The 20,763-nt window shown below is 44.4% G+C and overlaps 1 protein-coding gene across 5 annotated transcripts in view; it reads left to right on the forward strand.

Annotated features, from left to right (window-relative positions):
• LOC106604982 (receptor-type tyrosine-protein phosphatase U) overlaps positions 1 to 20,763 on the forward strand; it is a 242,004-nt gene that overhangs the window by 128,178 nt on the left and 93,063 nt on the right. For 4 of the 5 annotated variants that reach the window (XM_082975231.1, XM_082975229.1, XM_082975232.1 and 1 more), the window contains exons 6-7: positions 16,004 to 16,057; positions 17,206 to 17,380. In XM_082975231.1, coding sequence (XP_082831357.1) covers positions 16,004 to 16,057; positions 17,206 to 17,380 — 229 coding nt within the window. The remainder of the gene's footprint in view (positions 1 to 16,003; positions 16,058 to 17,205; positions 17,381 to 20,763) is intronic. The other variant, XM_082975233.1, reaches the window with a different exon arrangement.

Below are 20,763 nucleotides of genomic sequence, written 5' to 3' on the forward strand. Positions count from 1 at the left end.
TTTGCTTGACATCATGAGAAAATCAAAAGAAATCAGCCAAGACCACTGAATTTGTTTTATTGACATCCACAAGTCTGGTTCATCCTTGGGAAAAATGTACAAATGCCTGAAGGTACCACGTTCATCTGTACAAACAATAGTATGCAACTATAAACACCATGGGACATGCAGCCATCATACCGCTCAGGAAGGAGAGCATTCTGTCTCCTAGAGATGAACATACTTTGGTGTGAAAAGTGCAAATCAATCCCAGAATAACAGCAAATGACCTTGTGAAGATGCTGGAGGAAACAGTCACAAAAGTATCTTTATCCACAGTAAAATGAGTCCTATATCGACATTTACATTTGACATTTTAGTCATTTAGCAGACGCTCTTATTCAGAGCGACTTACAGTAGTGAATGCATACATTTCATACATTTTTTTCTTTTTTTGTACTGGTCCCCCGTGAGACATAACCTGAAAGGCAGCTCAGCAAGGGAGAAGCCACTGCTCCAAAACTGGCATAAAAAATGAAGGACTATGGTTTGCAACTGCACATGATGGGGACAAAGATCGTACTTTTTGGAGAAATGTCCTCTGAACTGTTTGGCCATAATGACCATCATTATGTTTGGAGGAAAAAACGGGGAGACTTGAAAGCCGAAGAACTTCATCCCAACCGTGAAGCATGGGGGTGGCAGCATCATGTTGTGGGGGTACTTTGCTGCAGGAGGGACTGGTGCACTTCACAAAATAGATGGTATCATGAGGGAGGAAAATTATGTGGATATATTGAAGCAACATCTCAAACATCAGTCAGGAAGTTAAAGATTGGACGCAAATGGGTCTTCCAAATGGACAATGACCCCAAGCATACTTCCAAAGTTGTGGCAAAATGTCTTAACCTGTTGGGGCTCGGGGGCAGTATTGAGACATTTTGAAAAAAATATGTGGCCATTTTTAACTGCCTCCTACACCAACTCAGAAGCTAGGATATGCATATTATTAACACATTCGGATAGAAAACACTCTGAATTTTCTAAAACAGTTTGAATGGTGTCTGTAAGTATAACAAAACTCATATTGCAGGCAAAAACCTGTGAAAAATAGATCCCAAAAAAATGTGAATTTTGTGACTGTACTATTTAGTGTCATTGTTTTATAGATACCATAGTGAGAAAGGATTCATTTCGCAACACCTACGGCTTCCACTAGATGTCAACGATCTTTATAAAGTTGTTTGAAGCGTCTATGATAAACAGAGAGCAAATTAGAATCCAAGGAAGTTGACATGTCATCACTAAAATTTTTTGCGCCTGCGCATAAATCTGAGAAACGTGAGTTTGTCATCATTTTTTATCTAGACATAGGATAGGTTGTGTGAAAAGATTACTGATGTTTAACGTTAAAAATGGACCAAAAGATTAATGCTAAACAACATTTGACATGTTTGAACGAACATAAATAGATTATTTACTAGGTTTTTTTAGCTTTTCGGCGTGATTTTACCAGCCCCCCACCACGTTTTGTGGGAGCATAATGAACGCTAAGTACTTGGTGTTATTTGGACATAAATTATGAACTTTGTCAAAAGAAACCACATTTGTTCCGGACCTGGGATGCCTTCCGGACCTGGGATGCCTGCCTTCTGATGGAGATAATCAAAGGTAAGGGGATATTTACAATGTTATTATCGATTTTAGATGATGCTAACTGTATAGCATAGCCTGTTGTTCTTAGCATAGCACCCCGTTTATTGCAAAATGTGATTTCCCAGTAAAGTTATTTTGAGATCTGGCCATTCGGTAGCAATTACGAGATGATAATATATTATTCTTTGAATGACAATATTATAATTTACCAATGTTTTCGAATAGTAATTTTGTTATGTTCACCGGAAGCATTTCAGAGAAGAAAAAAATCTGAATTTCACGCTACTGTAAAATGCTGTTTTTGGATATAAATATGAACTTGATGGAACAAAAAATGCATGTATTGTATAACATAATGTCCTAGGAGTGTCATCTGATGGAGATTGACAAAAGTTAGTGCATAATTCAAGCTGGTTTCTGCTTTTGGTGACGCCTGACCTTGAATTGAAAATGGATGTTTGTACTTTTGTGGCTATGTACTGTCCTAACATAATCTAACTTTATGCTTTTGCCGTAAAGCCTCTTTGAAAATCGAACAATGTGGTTAGATTAAGGAGATGTTTATCATTTAAATTGTGTAAAATAGTTGATTGTTTGAGAAATTGAAATTATTAGATTTTTGATGTTTTGAATTTCCAGCCTTGTTAGCAATCCCGGCTCGGGGTTCATTGCTAACCTGTAGCCCCAACAGGTTTTAAGGACAACAAAGTCAAGGTATTGGAGTGGCCATCACAAAGCCCTGACCTCAATCAGTTACACCAGCTCTGTCAGGAGGAATGGGCCAAAATTCACTCAACTTATTGTGGGAAGCTTGTGAAAAGCTAACCGAAATGTTTGACTGTCACGACTCCTACCGTAGGTAGCTCCCCCTCCTGTTCGGGTGGCGCTCGGCGGTCGTCGTCGCCGGCCTACTAGCTGCCACTGATTTCCTTTTCCCCCTTTTTGTTGATTGTGTGCACCTGTTTTTGGTTTGGGCTGATTAGCTGGGCTATTTTAGCCAGGAGGCCCGCCTGCTCTGTGTGCGGGATTGTTTGGTACTGTATTGCTTGTGTATGCATGCTCATTTGTATTTTTGAAGTGCGAGTGCGTATGTTGCGCCGACCTGTTTTTGTCCCATGTGTTTGGGCACGTTGGTTTTGGTGTGCGCTCTAGTTCGCTGTTGGGGTGGCTTGTGTTTTGCCGTTGTGTGTTAAATAAATGAACACTACCCTGCATTCTCTGCCTCCTGCTCCTGACTCTGCACCCACTACGCCCTAGCGTTACAGAATCCCGCACCAATATCCTGAATGGAGTCAGCAGGAGCAGCTGCCAACCCCCTACCCTCGATGGAGGAACGTGTTCTCCATCACACATCAGTTCTCCATCGGATCGGCGATGGATCAGATGATGGAGAGGATGGACCGTTGGGAGAGGAGTGGATTTATGGCTGATTTAAGATGAAATATTACTTTATTTGGCACTTAATAGGGTCATTTTGTTTTACGTGAAATTGTTTTTTATGAAGTTAAACATGTGCATTTTATGACCGAATGTAAAAATTAAGTGAAATCAACGGGGTTTTTTTCTCCAAGTTCCTCTCCCCACCTCCGGCTCCTCCGACTAATCCGCCTCCTTCCCCCCCTTCATCCGGCTCCGGCGCGCTTCGTCGTCCGCTCCCGAGGGAGTATGATGGAGCGGCGGCTGGGTGCCAGGGATTTCTGCTCCAGCTTGAGCTGTACCTGGCCACCGTGAGACCTACTCCCTCGGGGGAGGAGAGTGTGAGTGCCCTCGTTTCCTGCCTGAAGGGCCGAGCTCTGGAGTGGGCCAATGCAGTCTGGAACAGTCCTGACTCGGCGAGGGATCACTACCCAGAGTTCACCCGCCGCTTTAGGGCTGTATTCGATCACCCTCCAGAGGGAAGAGCGGCGGGTGAGCGGCTATTCCACCTCAGGCAGGAGACGAGGAACGCGCAGGACTTCGCGCTGGAGTTCCGAACTTGGCTGCTGGGGCGGGGTGGAACGATAGGACCCTGATAGACCATTACCGGTGTAGACTCCGGGAGGACGTCCGCAGGGAGCTAGCGTGTCGAGACAACACTCTCTCTCTCGACGAGCTCATCGACATGTCGATTCGACTGGACAATCTGCTGGCTGCCCGCGGGCGTTCTGAAAGGGTCCTGTCTGTTCCACCTCAGTGCACTCCCGCCCCTATTCCTATGGAATTGGGGGGGGCTGTGCTGAGGGGTACCGGAGGAGGTGGCTCCTCCTGCACCAGCTGTGGTCGGAGAGGACACACGGCCGACCGGTGCTGGAGGAGTAGGTCTGGGAGTCGAGAGGGCAGGCAGAACACTTCTCGGTCACCCCAGGTGAGTCAGCATCAAACTCACCCAGAACCCCCTGTCGGTCACATGTTCATTGAAATGGTTTTTTCTGTTTTTTTTCCCTCTTCCCAGCATAGGGCGCTAGTCGATTCAGGCGCAGCTGGGAACTTTATGGATCGCGGACTCGCCATTAAGCTGGGTATTCCGCTAGTGCCGATAGATCCCCACTTCCCCGTGCACTCCCTAGATAGCCGGCCATTAGGGTCAGGGTTGGTCAGGGAGGCCACGGTTCCACTGGACATGGTAACGCAGGGGAATCATAAGGAACGGATTAGTCTCTTCCTTATCGACTCACCTGGGTTTCCGGTGGTGCTGGGGGTTCCCTGGCTGGCTAGTCACAATCCCCGGTTTTCGTGGAGACAGGGGGTTCTCCAGGGGTGGTCAGAGGAGTGTTCAGGAAGGTGTATAGGAGTTTCCATCGGTGCCACGTCGGTGGAGAGTCCAGACCAGGTTTCCACTGTGCGCATCCCCCCTGAATACGCCGATTTGGCGATCGCTTTCTGTAAGAAGAGGGTGACCAAATTACCACCTCATCGACAGGGGGATTGTGCGATAGATCTCCAGGTAAACGCTGTACTTCCCAAGAGTCATGTGTACCCTTTGTCACAGGAGGAGACGTTGGCTATGGAGACATATGTCAGGGAATCTCTGGGACAGGGGTACATTCGGCCCTTCATTTCACCCGCCTCCTCGAGTTTCTTTTTTGTGAAGAAAAAGGAGGGAGGTCTGCGTCCGTGCATTGATTACAGAGGTCTAAATTCTATTACGGTGGGGTTTAGTTACCGCTACCTCTGATCGCTACGGCGGTGGAATAATTTCACGGCGCAAGGTTCTTCACAAAACTGGACCTCAGGAGCGCGTATAACCTGGTGCGTATCAAGAAGGGAGACGAGTGGAAAACCGCATTTAGTACCACATCAGGCCATTATGAGTACCTCGTCATGCCGTATGGGTTAACCTCTCTGGGCTAGGCGGGACGAATTCGTCCCACCTACGTAACAGCCACTTGCAGCCTGTGGCGCGATTTTCAAAACCTTAAAAATCCTATTACTTCAATTTCTCAAACATATGACTATTTTACAGCTATTTAAAGACAAGACTCTCGTTAATCTAACCACACTGTCCGATTTCAAAAAGGCTTTACAATGAAAGCAAAACATTAGATTATGTCAGCAGAGTACCAAGCCAGAAATAATCAGACACCCATTTTTCAAGCCAGCATATAATGTCACCAAAACCCAGAAGACAGCTAAATGCAGCACTCACCTTTGATGATCTTCATCAGATGACAACCCTAGGACATTATGTTATACAATACATGCATGTTTTGTTCAATCAAGTTCATATTTATATCAAAAACCAGCTTTTTACATTAGCATGTGACGTTCAGAACTAGCATACCCCCCGCAAACTTCCGGGGAATTCGCTAACATTTTACTAAATTACTCACAATAAACGTTCACAAAAAGCATAACAATTATTTTAAGAATTATAGATACAGACCTCCTCTATGCACTCGATATGTCCGATTTTAAAATAGCTTTTTGGTGAAAGCACATTTTGCAATATTCTAAGTACATAGCCCAGGCATCACGGGCTCGCTATTTAGACACCCGGCAAGTTTAGCACTCACCATAATCATATTTACTATTATAAAAGTTTGATTACCTTTTATTGTCTTCGTCAGAATGCACTCCCAGGACGTCTACTTCAATAACAAATGTTGGTTTGGTCCAAAATAATCCATCGTTATATCCGAATAGCGGCGTTTTGTTCGTGCGTTCCAGACACTATCCGAAATGGTAAAGAAGTGTCGCGCGCATGGCGCAATTCGTGACAATAAAATTCGAAATATTCCATTACCGTACTTCGAAGCATGTCAACCGCTGTTTAAAATCCATTTTTACGCCATTTTTCTCGTAGAAAAGCGATAATATTCCGACAGGGAATCTCCTTTTCGGCAAACAGAGGAAAAAATCACAAAGGCGGGGGCGGTCGGGTCACGCGCATAAGCCCAGAGTCCCTTGATCGGCCACTTGAGAAAGGCGATAATGTGTTTCAGCCTGGGGCTGGAATGACGACATTCTGTTTTTTCCCGGGCTCTGAGAGCCTATGGAAGACGTGGGAAGTGTCACGTTAGAGCAGAGATCCTTAGTAAAAGATAGAGATGGAAAAGAAGTTCAAGAAATGGTCAGACAGGCCACTTCCTGTAAAGGAATCTCTCAGGTTTTGACCTGCCATTTGAGTTCTGTTATACTCACAGACACCATTCAAACAGTTTTAGAAACTTTAGGGTGTTTTCTATCCATATGTAATAAGTATATGCATATTCTAGTTACTGGGTAGGAGTGGTAACCAGATTAAATCGGGTATGTTTTTTATCCAGCCGTGTCAATACTGCCCCCTAGCCCTAACAGGTTAAAGAATGCTCCAGCCGTCTTTCAATCCTTTGTAGACGAGATTCTCAGGGACCTGCACGGACAGGGCGTGACTGTCTATATCGATGATATTCTGGTATATTCCGCCACCCGCGCTGCGCATGTGTTTTTGGTGCGCAAGGTCTTTGGGAGACTGCTGGAGCATGACCTATACGTCAAGGCTGAGAAGTGTGTGTTCTCCAAACGAGCCGTCTCCTTCCTGGGTTATCGCATTTCCACCACGGGGGTGGTGATGGAGTGTGACCGCGTTAAGGCCGTGCGTAATTGGCCGACTCCAACCAACATGAAGGAGGTGCAGCGGTTCTTAGGGTTTGCCAATTACTACCGGAGGTTTATCCGGGGTTTTGGCCAGGTAGCGGCTCCCATTACCTCACTGCTGAAGGGGGGGACGGTGCGTTTGCTTTGGTCGACTGAGGCGGACAGAGCCTTCAAGACGTTGAAGGCGCTGTTCACCGATGCACCCGTGTTGGCGCACCCGGACCCCTCTCTAGCCTTCATAGTGGAGGTGGACGCATCCGAGGCTGGGGTGGGTGCCGTGCTGTCACAGCGCTCGGGTACACCACCTCAACTCCGCCCCTGCGCTTTCTTTTCGAAGAAGCTCGGTCCGGCGGAGCGTAACTATGATGTGGTGGACCGGGAGTTGTTAGCGGTGGTAAAAGCCCTGAGGGTGTGGAGACACTGGCTTGAGGGGGCTAAGCACCCCTTTCTCATCTGGACCGACCATCGGAACCTGGAGTATATCCGGGCAGCTAGGAGACTGAATCCGCGTCAGGCAAGGTGGGCCATGTTCTTCACCCGGTTCAGGTTTACTATTTCCTACAGACCGGGCTCCCTGAACATGAAGGCCGACGCACTGTCCCGTCTCTATGACACAGAGGACCGGCCCATCGATCCAACTCCCATCATTCCGGCATCTAGGCTGGTGGCACCGGTGGTATGGGAGGTGGACTCGGACATCGAGCGGGCGTTAAGGGTGGAACCTGCACCTTCACAGTGTCCCACGGGTCGCTTGTACGTGCCGCTTGGTGTTCGGGATCAATTGATTCGGTGGGCCCACACTCTACCCTCTTCGGGTCATCCAGGTGTGGCGAGGACAGTGCGGGGTTTCAGGGGGAAGTACTGGTGGCCCACCTTGGCTAAGGACGTTAGGGTCTACGTCTCTTCCTGTTCGGTATGCGCCCAGAGTAGGGCTCCTAGGCACCTTCCGAGAGGGAAGTTACAGCCCCTCCCTGTTCCACAACGGCCATGGTCGCACCAGTCAGTGGACTTCCTGACCGATCTCCCCCCGTCTCAGGGGAACACTACGGTCCTGGTTGTTGTGGATCGATTTTCAAAGTCCTGCCGTCTCCTCCTGTTGCCCGGTCTCCCTACGGCCCTACAGACTGCGGGGCCCTATTTACCCACGTCTTCCGGCACTACGGGGTGCCGGAGGACATAGTCTCTGATCGAGGGTACCAGTTCACGTCCAGGGTATGGAAGGCGTTTATGGAACGTCTGGGGGTCTCGGTCAGCTTGACCTCCGGTTATCACCCTGAGAGTAATGGGCAGGCGGAGAGGGTGAACCAGGAGGTGGGCAGATTTCTGCAGTCGTATTGCCAGGGGAGTGGGCTAGGTACATCCCATGGGCAGAGTTGGCCCAGAACTCACTCCGCCACTCCTCTACTAACCTATCACCCTTCCAGTGTGTTTTGGGTTACCAACCGGTCCTGGCACCATGGCACCAGAGTCAGACCGAGGCTCCTGCGGTGGAGGAGTGGGTGCAGCGCTCCAAGGAGACCTGGAGAGCCGTCCAGGAATCCCTGAAACAAGCCAGTGGACGGCAGAAGAGGAGCGCTGACCGCCACCGCAGTGAAGCCCCCGTGTTCGTACCGGGGGACAGGGTCTGGCTCTCGACCCGGAACCTGCCCCTCCGCTTGCCCTGCCGGAAGCTGGGGCCGCAGTGTGTAGGGCCCTTCAAAGTCCTGAGGAGGATAAACGAGGTGTGTTATAGGTTACAACTTCCTTCCTATTACCGTATTAACCCCTCGTTTCATGTGTCTCTCCTCAGGCCGGTGGTAGCTGGTCCCCTGCAGGAAGGTGAGGTGCCGGAGGTCCCTCCACCCCCTCTGGACATCAGGGGGTCCCCGGCATACACCATACGGTCCATTCTGGACTCGAGACGCCGGGTGAGGGGCCTGCAGTACCTCGTGGACTGCCCGGAGGAGAGGTGCTGGGTACCGGTGGGGGACGTCTTGGACCCATCCCTATTGAGCGATTTCCATCGCCTCCACCCGGATCGCCCTGCGCCTCGCCCTCCGGGTCGACCTCGAGGCCAGTGTCGGCGAGCTGCGGGAGCCGCGCGTCGGGGGGGGGGGGGGGGGGGGGGGTACTGTCACGACTCCTACCGTAGGTAGCTCCCCCTCCTGTTCGGGTGGCGGTCGTCGTCGCCGGCCTACTAGCTGCCACTGATTTCCTTTTCCCCCTTTTTGTTGATTGTGTGCACCTGTTTTTGGTTTGGGCTGATTAGCTGGGCTATTTTAGCCAGGAGGCCCGCCTGCTCTGTGTGCGGGATTGTTTGGTACTGTATTGCAGTGTCTTAGACCACTGTACCACTCGGGAGCCCCACACGTCAAGTTATCCAAACAAACAGAGAATGGGCCTAGCTCATCCCACTTGCTTCCCGGAGGACCCCGGGCCTACGTGTTCTCTGAGACTGATTCTGTTTACTCACCAGCTGTTTTTCAATTAAAAATATTGAGAGAGAGGAATGTGTTGATAGGCAAGCCTGCTATTTCACACACTGGGAAAGGCCTTGGCCTAAACGTTAGCTTATTGTTAGGCTCAAGGTTGCCTGTTGTTGAGACTATAGGCTTGAAGGATAATGGAATACAACAATGTGAGAAATGCCTTGAAGGGTTCAGTGGGATACCTCCTTTCATTCAACAACATCTCTACTGCAGCTTTCTTTCCCAGCACCAGTAATCTCTTTTGTTTTTGTTATTTTTTCTCATGTGCTCGCTCTACATTTGTCATGCCCACTCCTTCTCTGTGATATATTCTGGCTTTGAAGAGCACTGGTGTCAGAGTCATTTTCTCTGTTTCGTTTCCTTTTGCTCTGTACCAAAACATGAAAGCTTACACCCTGCTATTCATCTGCAAGACTACACATTAGAGTGACTAAAGGGTGAAACATTAAGCCCATCAGGCATGCACTTATAGCTATTCATGTGGATTTAAATGTATTGGCTCCATAGTGTTTTGTAGGACTGTGTGAGTGCTGGGTGGTGATAACACCCTATATTGCTACAGTATGGACACAAAAGAGGACTGACTACCGGCGCCTGCACTGAATTAACTAATGGCCCTCATAACCAACATTGCTCTCATAGTCATTATTAACTTGACAAGATTTCATTTGTTTGTATTAAAGGATACCTGATTGTTGTTGTACATGTTTAAATCAGAGGGATGACACCTGCCATTTTAATTGCATGCTGCTGGACAATCATCCTTTTTAATCACTCAATTTAAATGGCCTGGATAGCAATAATTGAAACATATTTAGTTATTATGTTGTTAGCTGAGTGTCATGGCTCTACCAAGGGAACAATAGTCTTACTATGCAGACTGCCTCAAATATTGCACTCCATTTAGCTGGTTTAAGAAGATGGAGCATACACAAATGTTGTGGATGTTGTTTCAAAGCCTAACACAAAGAAATGGACAGCACTTTTAAGGTTGTGGATTAATTCAAAACACCCATATGCATAATAGACCTTATGCGTACGCATAGGCCTATATACACTGAGTATACCAATCATTAGGAACATGGGCATGAATTCTACAAGGTGTCGAAAGCATTCCACAGGAATGCTGGATCATGTTGACTCCAATGTTTCCCACAGTTGTGTCAAGTTGGCTGGATGTCCTTTGGGTGGTGGACCATTCTTGATACACACAGGAAACTGTTGAGCTTGAAAGCCCAGCAGCATTGCAGTTCTTGACACAAACCAGTGAGCCTGGCACCTACTGACATACCCTGTTCAAAGGCACTTAAATCTAACCCTGTTCAAAGGCACATTCACCCTCTGAATAGCACACATACACAATCAATGTCTCAATTGTCTCAAGGCTTAAAAATCTTTCTTTAACCTGTCTCCTTCCCTTCATATATACTGATTGAATTGGATTATTATTATTATTATTATCTATAGGGGATCATAGCTTTCACCTGGATTCACCTGGTCAGTATATGTCATGAAACGATCAATATTTTATAGACTTAGTGTATGAGCCCAATCCCCCCCCAAAAAAGCCTGAATTAAAATAATGATTGTGCCATTATACAATACATCGCCTAATAGCCTATTGCATATTACACATGGCAGAAAAACACAATTGGTCTAGCCTATACACCAAAATTAAACAAATTCTAGTAATCACCTTTGAGTGTGAACTGTATTATTATGCATACTGGATGGACTGGTTAACTTATGCTACGCTCCAAACGTTCTATCCATGAGTCTGGGAGAGAATATAATGTAGGCCAAGGCGATGCTGTTGGTTCATTGATTGTGCAGGGGGGCTTACAAAGTTAACCTACAATTATAGTGAATTTATATTTGATTTTGAATAGCCTAGTATTAGGGCATTTTTTATATTTTTTATAATTAATAAGCTGACACATTACCTTTAGCTACAGAATATCGCACCACTGTGCATTTCCATCTCCTCTCTCCTTTCTAGAGTGGTCAGAGAGAGGTGCTGTCAAGAATGTAATAAAATATGTCTTGTTGTGAAAACATGTTACTATCGATGTTCCCGACCAGATTTCACTTGGTTACCCAAATCAAGCACTGTCTAGTTGCAGGAACAGGGTTGGAGAGCCCATGGCATACAGAGTTTGGGTGGAATATCACCTGTTGCGTAGAAAGGCTGCATGCTCATCAATCGGTGCATGGAGTGAAATATGTGTTATTAAACTGAACAAAAATATAAATGCAACAATTTCAAAGATTTTACTGAGCTACAGTTCATATAAGGAAATCTGTCAATTGAAATAAATTCATTAGACCCTAATCTCTGGATTTCACATGACTGGGAATACAGATATGAATCTGTTGGTCACAGATACCTTAAAAAAGGTAGGGGTGTAGATCAGAAAACCAGTCAGTATCTTTAATGACCACTGTTTGCCTCATGAGGCACAACACATCTCCTTCGCATAGAGTTGATCAGGCGGTTGATTGTGACCTGTGGAATGTTGTCCCACTCCTGTTCAATGGCTGTGCGAAGTTGTTCGATAATGGTGGGAACTAGAACACGCTGTCGTACATGTCGATCCAGAGCATACCCAAACATGCTCAATGGGTGACATGGCTGGTGAGTATGCAGGCCATGGAAGAACTGGAACATTTTCAGTTTCCAGGAAATGCGTACAGGGTGCCGTGTATTATCATGCTGAAACATGAGGTGATGGCGGTGGATGAATGGCACGACAATGGGACTAAGGATCTCATCACGGTATCTCTGTGCATTCAAATTGCCATAGATAAGATAAAATTGTGTTCGTTGTCCATGGCTTATGTCCGTTGTCCATAGCTTAACCCCATCGCCACCATGGGGTACTCTGTTCACAATGTTGACATCAGCAAACTGCTCTACCATACACGCTGTCTGCCATATGCCCGGTACAGTTGAATCCGTGAAGAGCACACTTCTCGATTAGTCGATTACGACGCCGAACAGCAGTCAGGTCAAGATCCTGAGGGCGATGAGCATGCAAATGAGCTTCCCTGAGACGGTTTCTGACAGTTTGTGTAGAAATTCGGATGTGGATGTCCTGAGCTGGCGTGGTTACACGTGGTCTGTCTTTGTGAGGCTAGTTGGACTTACTGCCAAATTCTCTCAAACGACAATGGTAGAGAAATCAATGTTCAATTCTTTGGCAACAGCTCTGGTGGACATTCCTGCTGTCAGCATGACAACTGCACGTTCCATCAAAACTTGAGACATCTCTGGCATTGTGTTGTGTGACAAAACTGTCGGAACTAGAAGCATAAGCATTTCGCTACACTCGCATTAACATCTGCAAACCATGTGTATGTGACCAATAAAATTTGATTTGAAATGAAAACCACATTTTAGAGTGCCTTTTATTGTCCCCAACCCAAGGTCCACCTGTGTAATGATCATACTGTTTAATCAGCTTTTCGAATTTTACATATTAGTAAAGACGAGATTAAATTGAGAATAGTCTGATGGGTGAAAATATGATCACTTGATGAGAGAACAGCATGGACATGAATGAGCAGCCTTAGGCAAGGAACAGATCACAATAGCCTATAGTCGCATCATGCAGCCCATATACTCTATGTTTTGATTTCTAAAACATTCTAAGGTTTGTATCATTCGCAACTAAATCTGCCAAATAACTCTAAATCTAGCATATAGAACCTGATTCAAATTATCACTTTTACAGTGAGGGAAAAAAGTATTTGATCCCCTGCTGATTTTGGACATTTGCCCACTGACAAAGAAATGATCAGTCTATAATTTTAATGGTAGGTTTATTTGAACAGTGAGAGACAGAATAACAACAAAAAAATCCAGAAAAACACGTGAAAAATGTTATAAATTGATTTGCATTTTAATCAGGGAAATAAGTATTTGACCCCCTCTCAATCAGAAAGATTTCTGGCTCCCAGGTGTCTTTTATACAGGTAACGAGCTGAGATTAGGAGCACACACTTAAAGGGAGTGCTCCTAATCTCATTTTATTACCTGTATAAAAGACACCTGTCCACAGAAGCAATCAATCAATCAGATTCCAAACTCTCCACCATGGCCAAGACCAAAGAGCTCTCCAAGGATGTCAGGGACAAGATTGCAGACCTACACAAGGATGAAATGGGCTACAAGACCATCGCCAAGCAGCTTGGTGAGAAGGTGACAACAGTTGGTGCGATTATTCACAAATGGAAGAAACACAAAAGAACTGTCAATCTCCCTCGGCCTTGGGCTCCATGCAAAATCTCACCTCGTGGAGTTGCAATGATCATGAGAACGGTGAGGAATCAGCCCAGAACTACATGGTAGGATCTTGTCAATGATCTCAAGGCAGCTGGGACCATAGTCACCAAGAAAACAATTGCCGAGAAGGACCGAAATCCTGCAGCGCCTGCAAGGGCATTGAAAATGGGTCGGGGATGGGTATTCCAGCATGACAATGACCCAAAACACACGGCCAAGTCAACAAAGGAGTGGCTCAAGAAGAAGCACATTAAGGTCCTGGAGTGGCCTAGCCAGTCTCCAGACCTTAATCTCATAGAAAATCTGTGGAGGGAGCTGAAGGTTCGAGTTGCCAAACGTCAGCCTTGAAACCTTAATGACTTGGAGAAGATCTGCAAAGAGGAGTGGGACAAAATCCCCCCTGAGACGTGTGCAAACCTGGTGGCCAACTACAAGAAACGTCTGACTTCTGTGATTGCCAACAAGGATTTTGCCACCAAGGTCTAAGTCATGTTTTACAGAAGGGTCAAATACTTATTTCCCTCATTAAAATGCAAATCATTTTATAACATTTTTGACATGCGTTTTTCTGGATTTTTTTGTTATTCTGTCTCTCACTGTTCAAGTAAACCTACCATTAAAATTATAGACTGATCATTTCTTTGTCCGTGGGCAAATGTACAAAATCAGCAGGGGATCAAATACTCTTTTCCCTCACTGACAGCTCAACATAGCCACTTCATATGCTCACTCGCTCCGAAATGGGAATTATATCCTTCTTACTATGAAATCATATAATACAAAATGATCTTGTCTGCTAAATTAACTAGCCTACCTGTGGCATGGTGCAAAAATATATTTTCCTCATATCATGTTTCTTTAGAGCTGCCTAAAATAAATAATGGATTTATTGTGATAGTGTATATTAAATTGATTTATTAGACTTTTTAAAATGTAGACGTTCCAAAGGCGCACATCAGTAGCTTGTATGCTGCTTGTATGCGTAGAGGCTTTGAGATACAGTTATTTACATGAAAATAACCGGCTGAAAAAATGTCATGACTGCGACAGCGCTACCCTTGCGCTGCAAAGGCCGTGGCTTTTGTGGAGCAATAGGTACTGATGGTTTGTGGGTGGCAGTTGTTAATGTGTTCAGAGGGTCCCTGGTTCGAGCCCAGGTTGGGGCAAGGAGAGGGACGGAAGCATTACTGTTACATTGGATCACTCAGTTGGGCTCTGCCCAGCTGCTGGGGTGGCTATGGAGAAGGAGGTTGTCAAAGGGGGGTGAGTGTAACCGGTGTGAAATGGCTAGTTAGTTAGTTAGTGGTGTGTGCTAGTAGTGTTTCAATTGATGACATCACTTGCTCTGAGACCTTGAAGTAGTTGTTTCCTTTGCTCTGCAAAGGCTGTGGCTTTTGTGGAACGATACAGTGGTTCATCCTTTAAAAGTTGCAACGTACAATTCTATGGCACATTATTTAAGAGTCAGCCATCATAACCATTAAATCTAGTTTGTGCTAGTTTGACCACCAGAGGGCATCTTTGAGAAACATTTGATAGCCTTCAATAGTGGCTGTACTTGAGAGTTTAAAACCTTTTTTTGTAAGAACATTGTATATGGAACTGATTTTAAGAAATGTTGCTTAATTAATTTGATTAATATTATGGTGTTTCTATTCCAAGAAAAACTACAAACCTCCTGGAAAATATGTCGCTGTACAACATGATGGTCGGGAGTAGGATACAGTACTGGGCTATTTAGCTAAAGAATCCCCGTGTCATGCGGGCACGTGGGAGACTGGGGTTCGATTCCGCGATTCCGTTATGCTGTCCGTAAATAAGAATTCGTAACTGACTTGCCTAGTTAAATAAAGGTTACACTAAGAGCATAACATTATTCACCCTAATTGTATAATTGTAGTCTAGCCAACACCCAAATGGAGATTCAGTGAAAATAGAAATCTCATTGATTTATCAAGACCAGTCCCCATGCTTGTCTCAAAGCAGTGCGAAATGGTGCTAAAATAGTTGTAGGCAATTGCTTCTAACTTCAATATGCTCTTTAAATAAATAAGACCTACACCACTTTTAACAACACATTACTCAACACTAGTGAGACTCATGTTGCCTACGGTAGGCCTACAGTATATTGAAAAATATTTATTTCAATGACGTGACCGCCAATAATTACATATGGGTCTCCCGGTGGCGGCCGACATGGGTATTGAACCTGCATCTGTAGCATCTCATTTTGCACTGTGATGCAGCATCTTAGATCGCTGCACCAATCAGGAGGGCTATTATAATACTGTAAATGGTGTCCAGGTCAGGATAACCAAAACATTTCTTTATTAAAGACTATTAGAAAGAATGTTGGTACTTATTTATTTTCATCCAAAGCCATAAATGAGTCCCTCAGCTTTATGTAAGTGCCGGGCTATATGACTTTGCCATCAACTTGATAATATATACCAATATTTTGGAGGTTATTTTGTTTTCAAAAAACGAAAGTGAGCTATTGTAATCTGAATAAAGGCCAAAATAATATTTGTAAAGGCCAAAACATGTATTTCTGTTTTAGAGGGAGAGAAACGCTGGGCCAATTGTGCACCGCCCTATGGGACTCCCAATCACGGTAAGAAGTGATACATAATAATAATAATAATAATCATTTTTGTTGAATTATTGGTTTTGTCTTTTCTGGTGGATTAAACTGAAATTGCAACTGATCACGGCCGGTTGTGATACAGTCAACCTAACTAAGAAATACATTTGACGATAGAATTCTCCCCCTACCCTCCTTCTAGGCAAGCCTATAGTCCAGCTACCTGCTAATAGCCATAATGGTGCTGTACAATGTGACCTTGTGTGTTTGAAGGAGTATTTTCCAGTAAGCAACAATTTGTTTACCTTCATTAGTCAACTTAGTTCCAAAAATTCTGTAATTCAGTTATATTTATTCCCATAGTAATTCATTATGGATACATAACTAAATAAACATCTGCATTTTGAAAGAGTATTTTTTAATCATAATTTTATTAACGAAACCATAAAGATGCTGATGAAGAAATACAATACTGTACAGTATATGCTTTATCCAACATTTTGCGGTTGCATGAGGTCGCCCACACAAAGCTTTATGTAGGTGCCGAGGCTATATGACTGTGCAATCAACTTGATTATTTAGCAGACATCACCTGTTGATATTCAGCCAACATACATATTTTAAGAATATCATGGAATATAATTGAACATTTTCGTTTCTCCATGCTTGTCTCAGAGGTGGTGGAGTTCCAGAGCTCACAGGTGTCCCTGGCATGGTTTGTGACTTGGATTGTGAGATCTCATTCCTCGCCCTATTCAACGCGTCATTTTTCGACTCTCCGCCAATGCCGTCTGGCTCTGGACCAATGCATCAGCTGTCGCCCATATCTCTGCCCTCAGATGATGTTTTTCTTTCTGCTGGTCTGTCTTCAATGACTCGATCTCGGTCTTCAAAGTTTGAATCTGATCCATGTGCACCTTCTTCAGAATGGTACCATCGATTACAGTGGCCTACGATAGAAACAGTAGATCAATTAATAATTAAAAGTGACTCCAACACGCAAACACTGCACACACATTTTAAGAATCTAGCAAATCTAACTGCTTTCTTGGCAACCATGCGTTTTTTTTGGTGCGGCCCGTTTTCCAGCCCTTTGTCCACTGATCTCCACGGATGGTTGTCGGCATGTGTTTTTGTGTGCTTGTTTATATTTGACCCATCCTGTTTTCTCTCTCCAGAGGCACAGTGGGGACGTGACCTCTACAGCCTTGGTCAAGCACCTGAGTCACCGGCGCTTTGTGGCGTCATTACATGTGGACAGTGTGCAGTGCAACAACCAGGACCTGTACCGATGTGTCACCCAGTCCTCCAGGGGCTCTGGGGTCTCCAACTTCGCTGAACTCATCGTCAAAGGTAAATGCACCCACCGTCAGTCAGTGGGACGAGGCTAGGATCTCTCAATATGCTGTATTGTAGGTCTATGAACCAAGGGTGAACTGAATAAAAGTGTTTTAGTCATGTTACTTTGTGTTAGCAAAAGCAGTAAAATGAACATTAATGAATCATTAATCAATTTACACGTCAAACACACTTGTCAGCTGTGGCATAATTTAATCAACACATTGAAGTGCTTGATTGATATTATCATATAGACCAGGTATTCCCAAACAGCGGTACGTGCAATGCCGTCGGGGGTAGCCTCGTTTCACTGCCAAAAATAAAATTAAATCTAATTTTTCAGCGAAATAACAACACAATGTCAAATACAGGTAGCCTAGTCAAATAATTTACGTCAAATCACATCAACCATTACTCCATCGCGGGAATTCCATTTACGATCCGTGTGTAGCCAAACGTAGCTGCTGCTCATTCCGTTTACTTGAAATTGGATTAAGAAAAAGTAAGGCCCATAGATACGCACACCAGCTCTACTTGTAGTACTGCTACTACAGGCAGTACTACTCCTGCACCTGTCGATGACACAAGTTGTTCTGCTTCCACGAGCACATCCATTGCTAGCATCAGTAATTCTACATTCGTTGTTAGCGCAGCTAGCATGGACACTGACAGTTGTGAATCTGATGCAGCTGAAGAGCTACTGCCCCCTTACCCGGGAAAGCACCAAACAACAGACAGGGATGTTGGACCATCGAAGAGGCGCAAATATGATACATTGATTTGGGGTTCACTTATATTGGGAGTATTGCCTTTCCTCAGCCACAGTGTTATTTGTGCAAAAATACTATCTCACAACTCAATGAAACCTTCACTTTTACACAGACATTTAGAAACAAAACATGCCAATTCGAAAAAATAAGCCATGGGAATTTTTGGAGCGAGAATTAAGACGACTTTAGAGTAGTAAGACATGTATAAAAGCAACAGATACCATTCATAAAAATGTCTAGAAGTGTCTTATATGGTGAGCTACTGAGTGGCTAGGACAGGCAAGCCTCATACTATTGTGGAGGACTTAATTATTCCTGCTGCGACGGATATGGCTCGGACAATGCTTGGGGAAAAGGCCAAAAGAATGATACAGACAATGCCTTCATCAAACAACACTGTTTCACGATGCATCAGTGACATGTCAGGAGATGTTTTGAAACAATTACTGCTTCACATACAAGCCAGTGAATACTATGCGTTACAGCTGGATGAGTCAACAGACGTGGTGGGCCTGGCACAGCTCCTGGTATATGTCCGTTATGTTTATGGGGGGTCAATTAAGAAAGACATCCTCTTCTGGAAACCAAAGCAACAGGAGATATATTTTTTAAGTACTGGACAGCTTTGTGACATCAAATGGATTTTGGTGGTCAAGATGTGTTGGTATGTGTACTGATGGCGCAAAAGCCATGACAGGGAGACATAGTGGAGTGGTACCGCACGTGCAAGCAGTTGCTCCTGATGGCATTTGGGTACACTGCAGCATCCCCCGAGAAGCTCTTGCTGCCAAGGGAATGCCTGACAGCTTGAAAGACGTTTTGGACACTACATTGAAAATGGTTAACCTCTATGGGCTAGGTGGGACGCAAGCGTCCCACCCGTGGTGCACTCCATCAACAGCAGGTGCATTTCAAGAGCGGCAAATTTGAATCCAAATAAATGTCAAAATTCAAATTTTTCAAACATACAACTATTTTACACCCTTTGAAAGATAAACATCTCCTTAATCTAACCACGTTTTACGATTTCAAAAAGGTTTTACGGCGAAAGCATAAATTTAGAGTATGTTAGGACAGTACATTTACAAGAGTTGTGTGTAATGTTTTGTCAATTCAAAGACAGGGTCACCAAAACCATAAAACCAGCTAAAATGATGCACTAACCTTTTACAATCTCCATCAGATGACACTCCTAGGACATTATGTTAGACAATGCATGCATTTTTAGTTCTATCAAGTTCATATTTATATCCAAAAACAGCGTTTTACTATGGCATTGATGTTGAGGAAATCGTTTCCCTCCAATAACCGGCAGTCAAGTCAGCACCACAAATTAAATAATTAAAATTAGAAAACATTGGTAAAATATTATATTGTCATTTAAAGAATTAGAGATTTACATCTCTTGAATGCAATCAACTTGCCAGATTTAAAAATAACCTTACTGGGAAATCACACTTTGCAATAATCTGAGCACTGCGCCCAGAAAAATACGCGTTGCGATACAGACTAGCCGTCATGTTGGGGAGATCTAAAATCGAAAATACTATGTAAATAATCCATTACCTTTGATTCTCTTCATCAGATGTCACTTCCAGGTATCACAGGTCCATAACGAATGTAGTTTTGTTCAAAAAAGCTCATCATTTATGTCCAAAAATCTCCGTCTTGTTAGCACATGATCTAAGCCCGCCGGACTTCACTTCATGAACGAGGGGAAAAAATATATTTACGTTCGTTCAAACATGTCAAACGTTGTATAGCATAAATCATTAGGGCCTTTTTTAACCAGAACATGAATAATATTCAAGGTGGACGAATGCATTCTCTTTTATAACGTATTGGAACGAGGGTACCCAACATGAACTCGCGCGCCAGGTGTCTAATGGGCCATAATCGTTCCATGGCTCTTGTTCGGTCAGATCTCCCTCCAGAAGACTCAAAACACTTTGTAAAGGCTGGTGACATCTAGTGGAAGCAATAGGAAGTGCCAAAATATTCCTCAGCCCCTGTGTTTTTCAATGGCATAGGTTTAAAGGTAATACAACACATCAGGTATCCACTTCCTGTCAGAAAATGTCTCAGGGTTTTGCCTGCCAAATGAGTTCTGTTATACTCACAGACACCATTCAAACAGTTTTAGAAAATTTAGGGTGTTTTCTATCCATATATAATAAGTATATGCATATTCTAGTTACTGGGTAGGATTAGTAACCAGATTAAATCGGGTACATTTTTTTATCCAGCCGTGCAAATTCTGCCCCCTAGCCCCAACAGGTTAACTTTGTTAAAGCAAGGCCCCTGAACTCACGTGTATAGTGACTTGCGAAAGTATTCACCCCCCTTGGCATTTTTCCTAGATGGGATGATATCCTCGGGGTGATGAGAGGTGTTGGGTTTGCGCCAGACATAGCGTTTATCTTGATTGCCATAAAGCTCAATTTTAGTCTCATCTGACCAGATTACCTTCTTCCATATGTTTGGGGAGTCTCCCACATGCCTTTTGGTGAACACTTTAAGCAATGGCTTTTTTTCTGGCCACTCTTCTGTAAAGCCCAGCTTGGTCGAGTGTACGGCTTAAAGTGGTCCTATGGACTGATACTCCAATCTCCGCTGTGGAGTTTTGCA

The sequence above is a fragment of the Salmo salar genome, chromosome 05, assembly GCF_965601325.2.
Source record: "Salmo salar chromosome 05, fSalSal1, whole genome shotgun sequence".
In the NCBI taxonomy this organism is placed as follows: domain Eukaryota; kingdom Metazoa; phylum Chordata; class Actinopteri; order Salmoniformes; family Salmonidae; genus Salmo; species Salmo salar.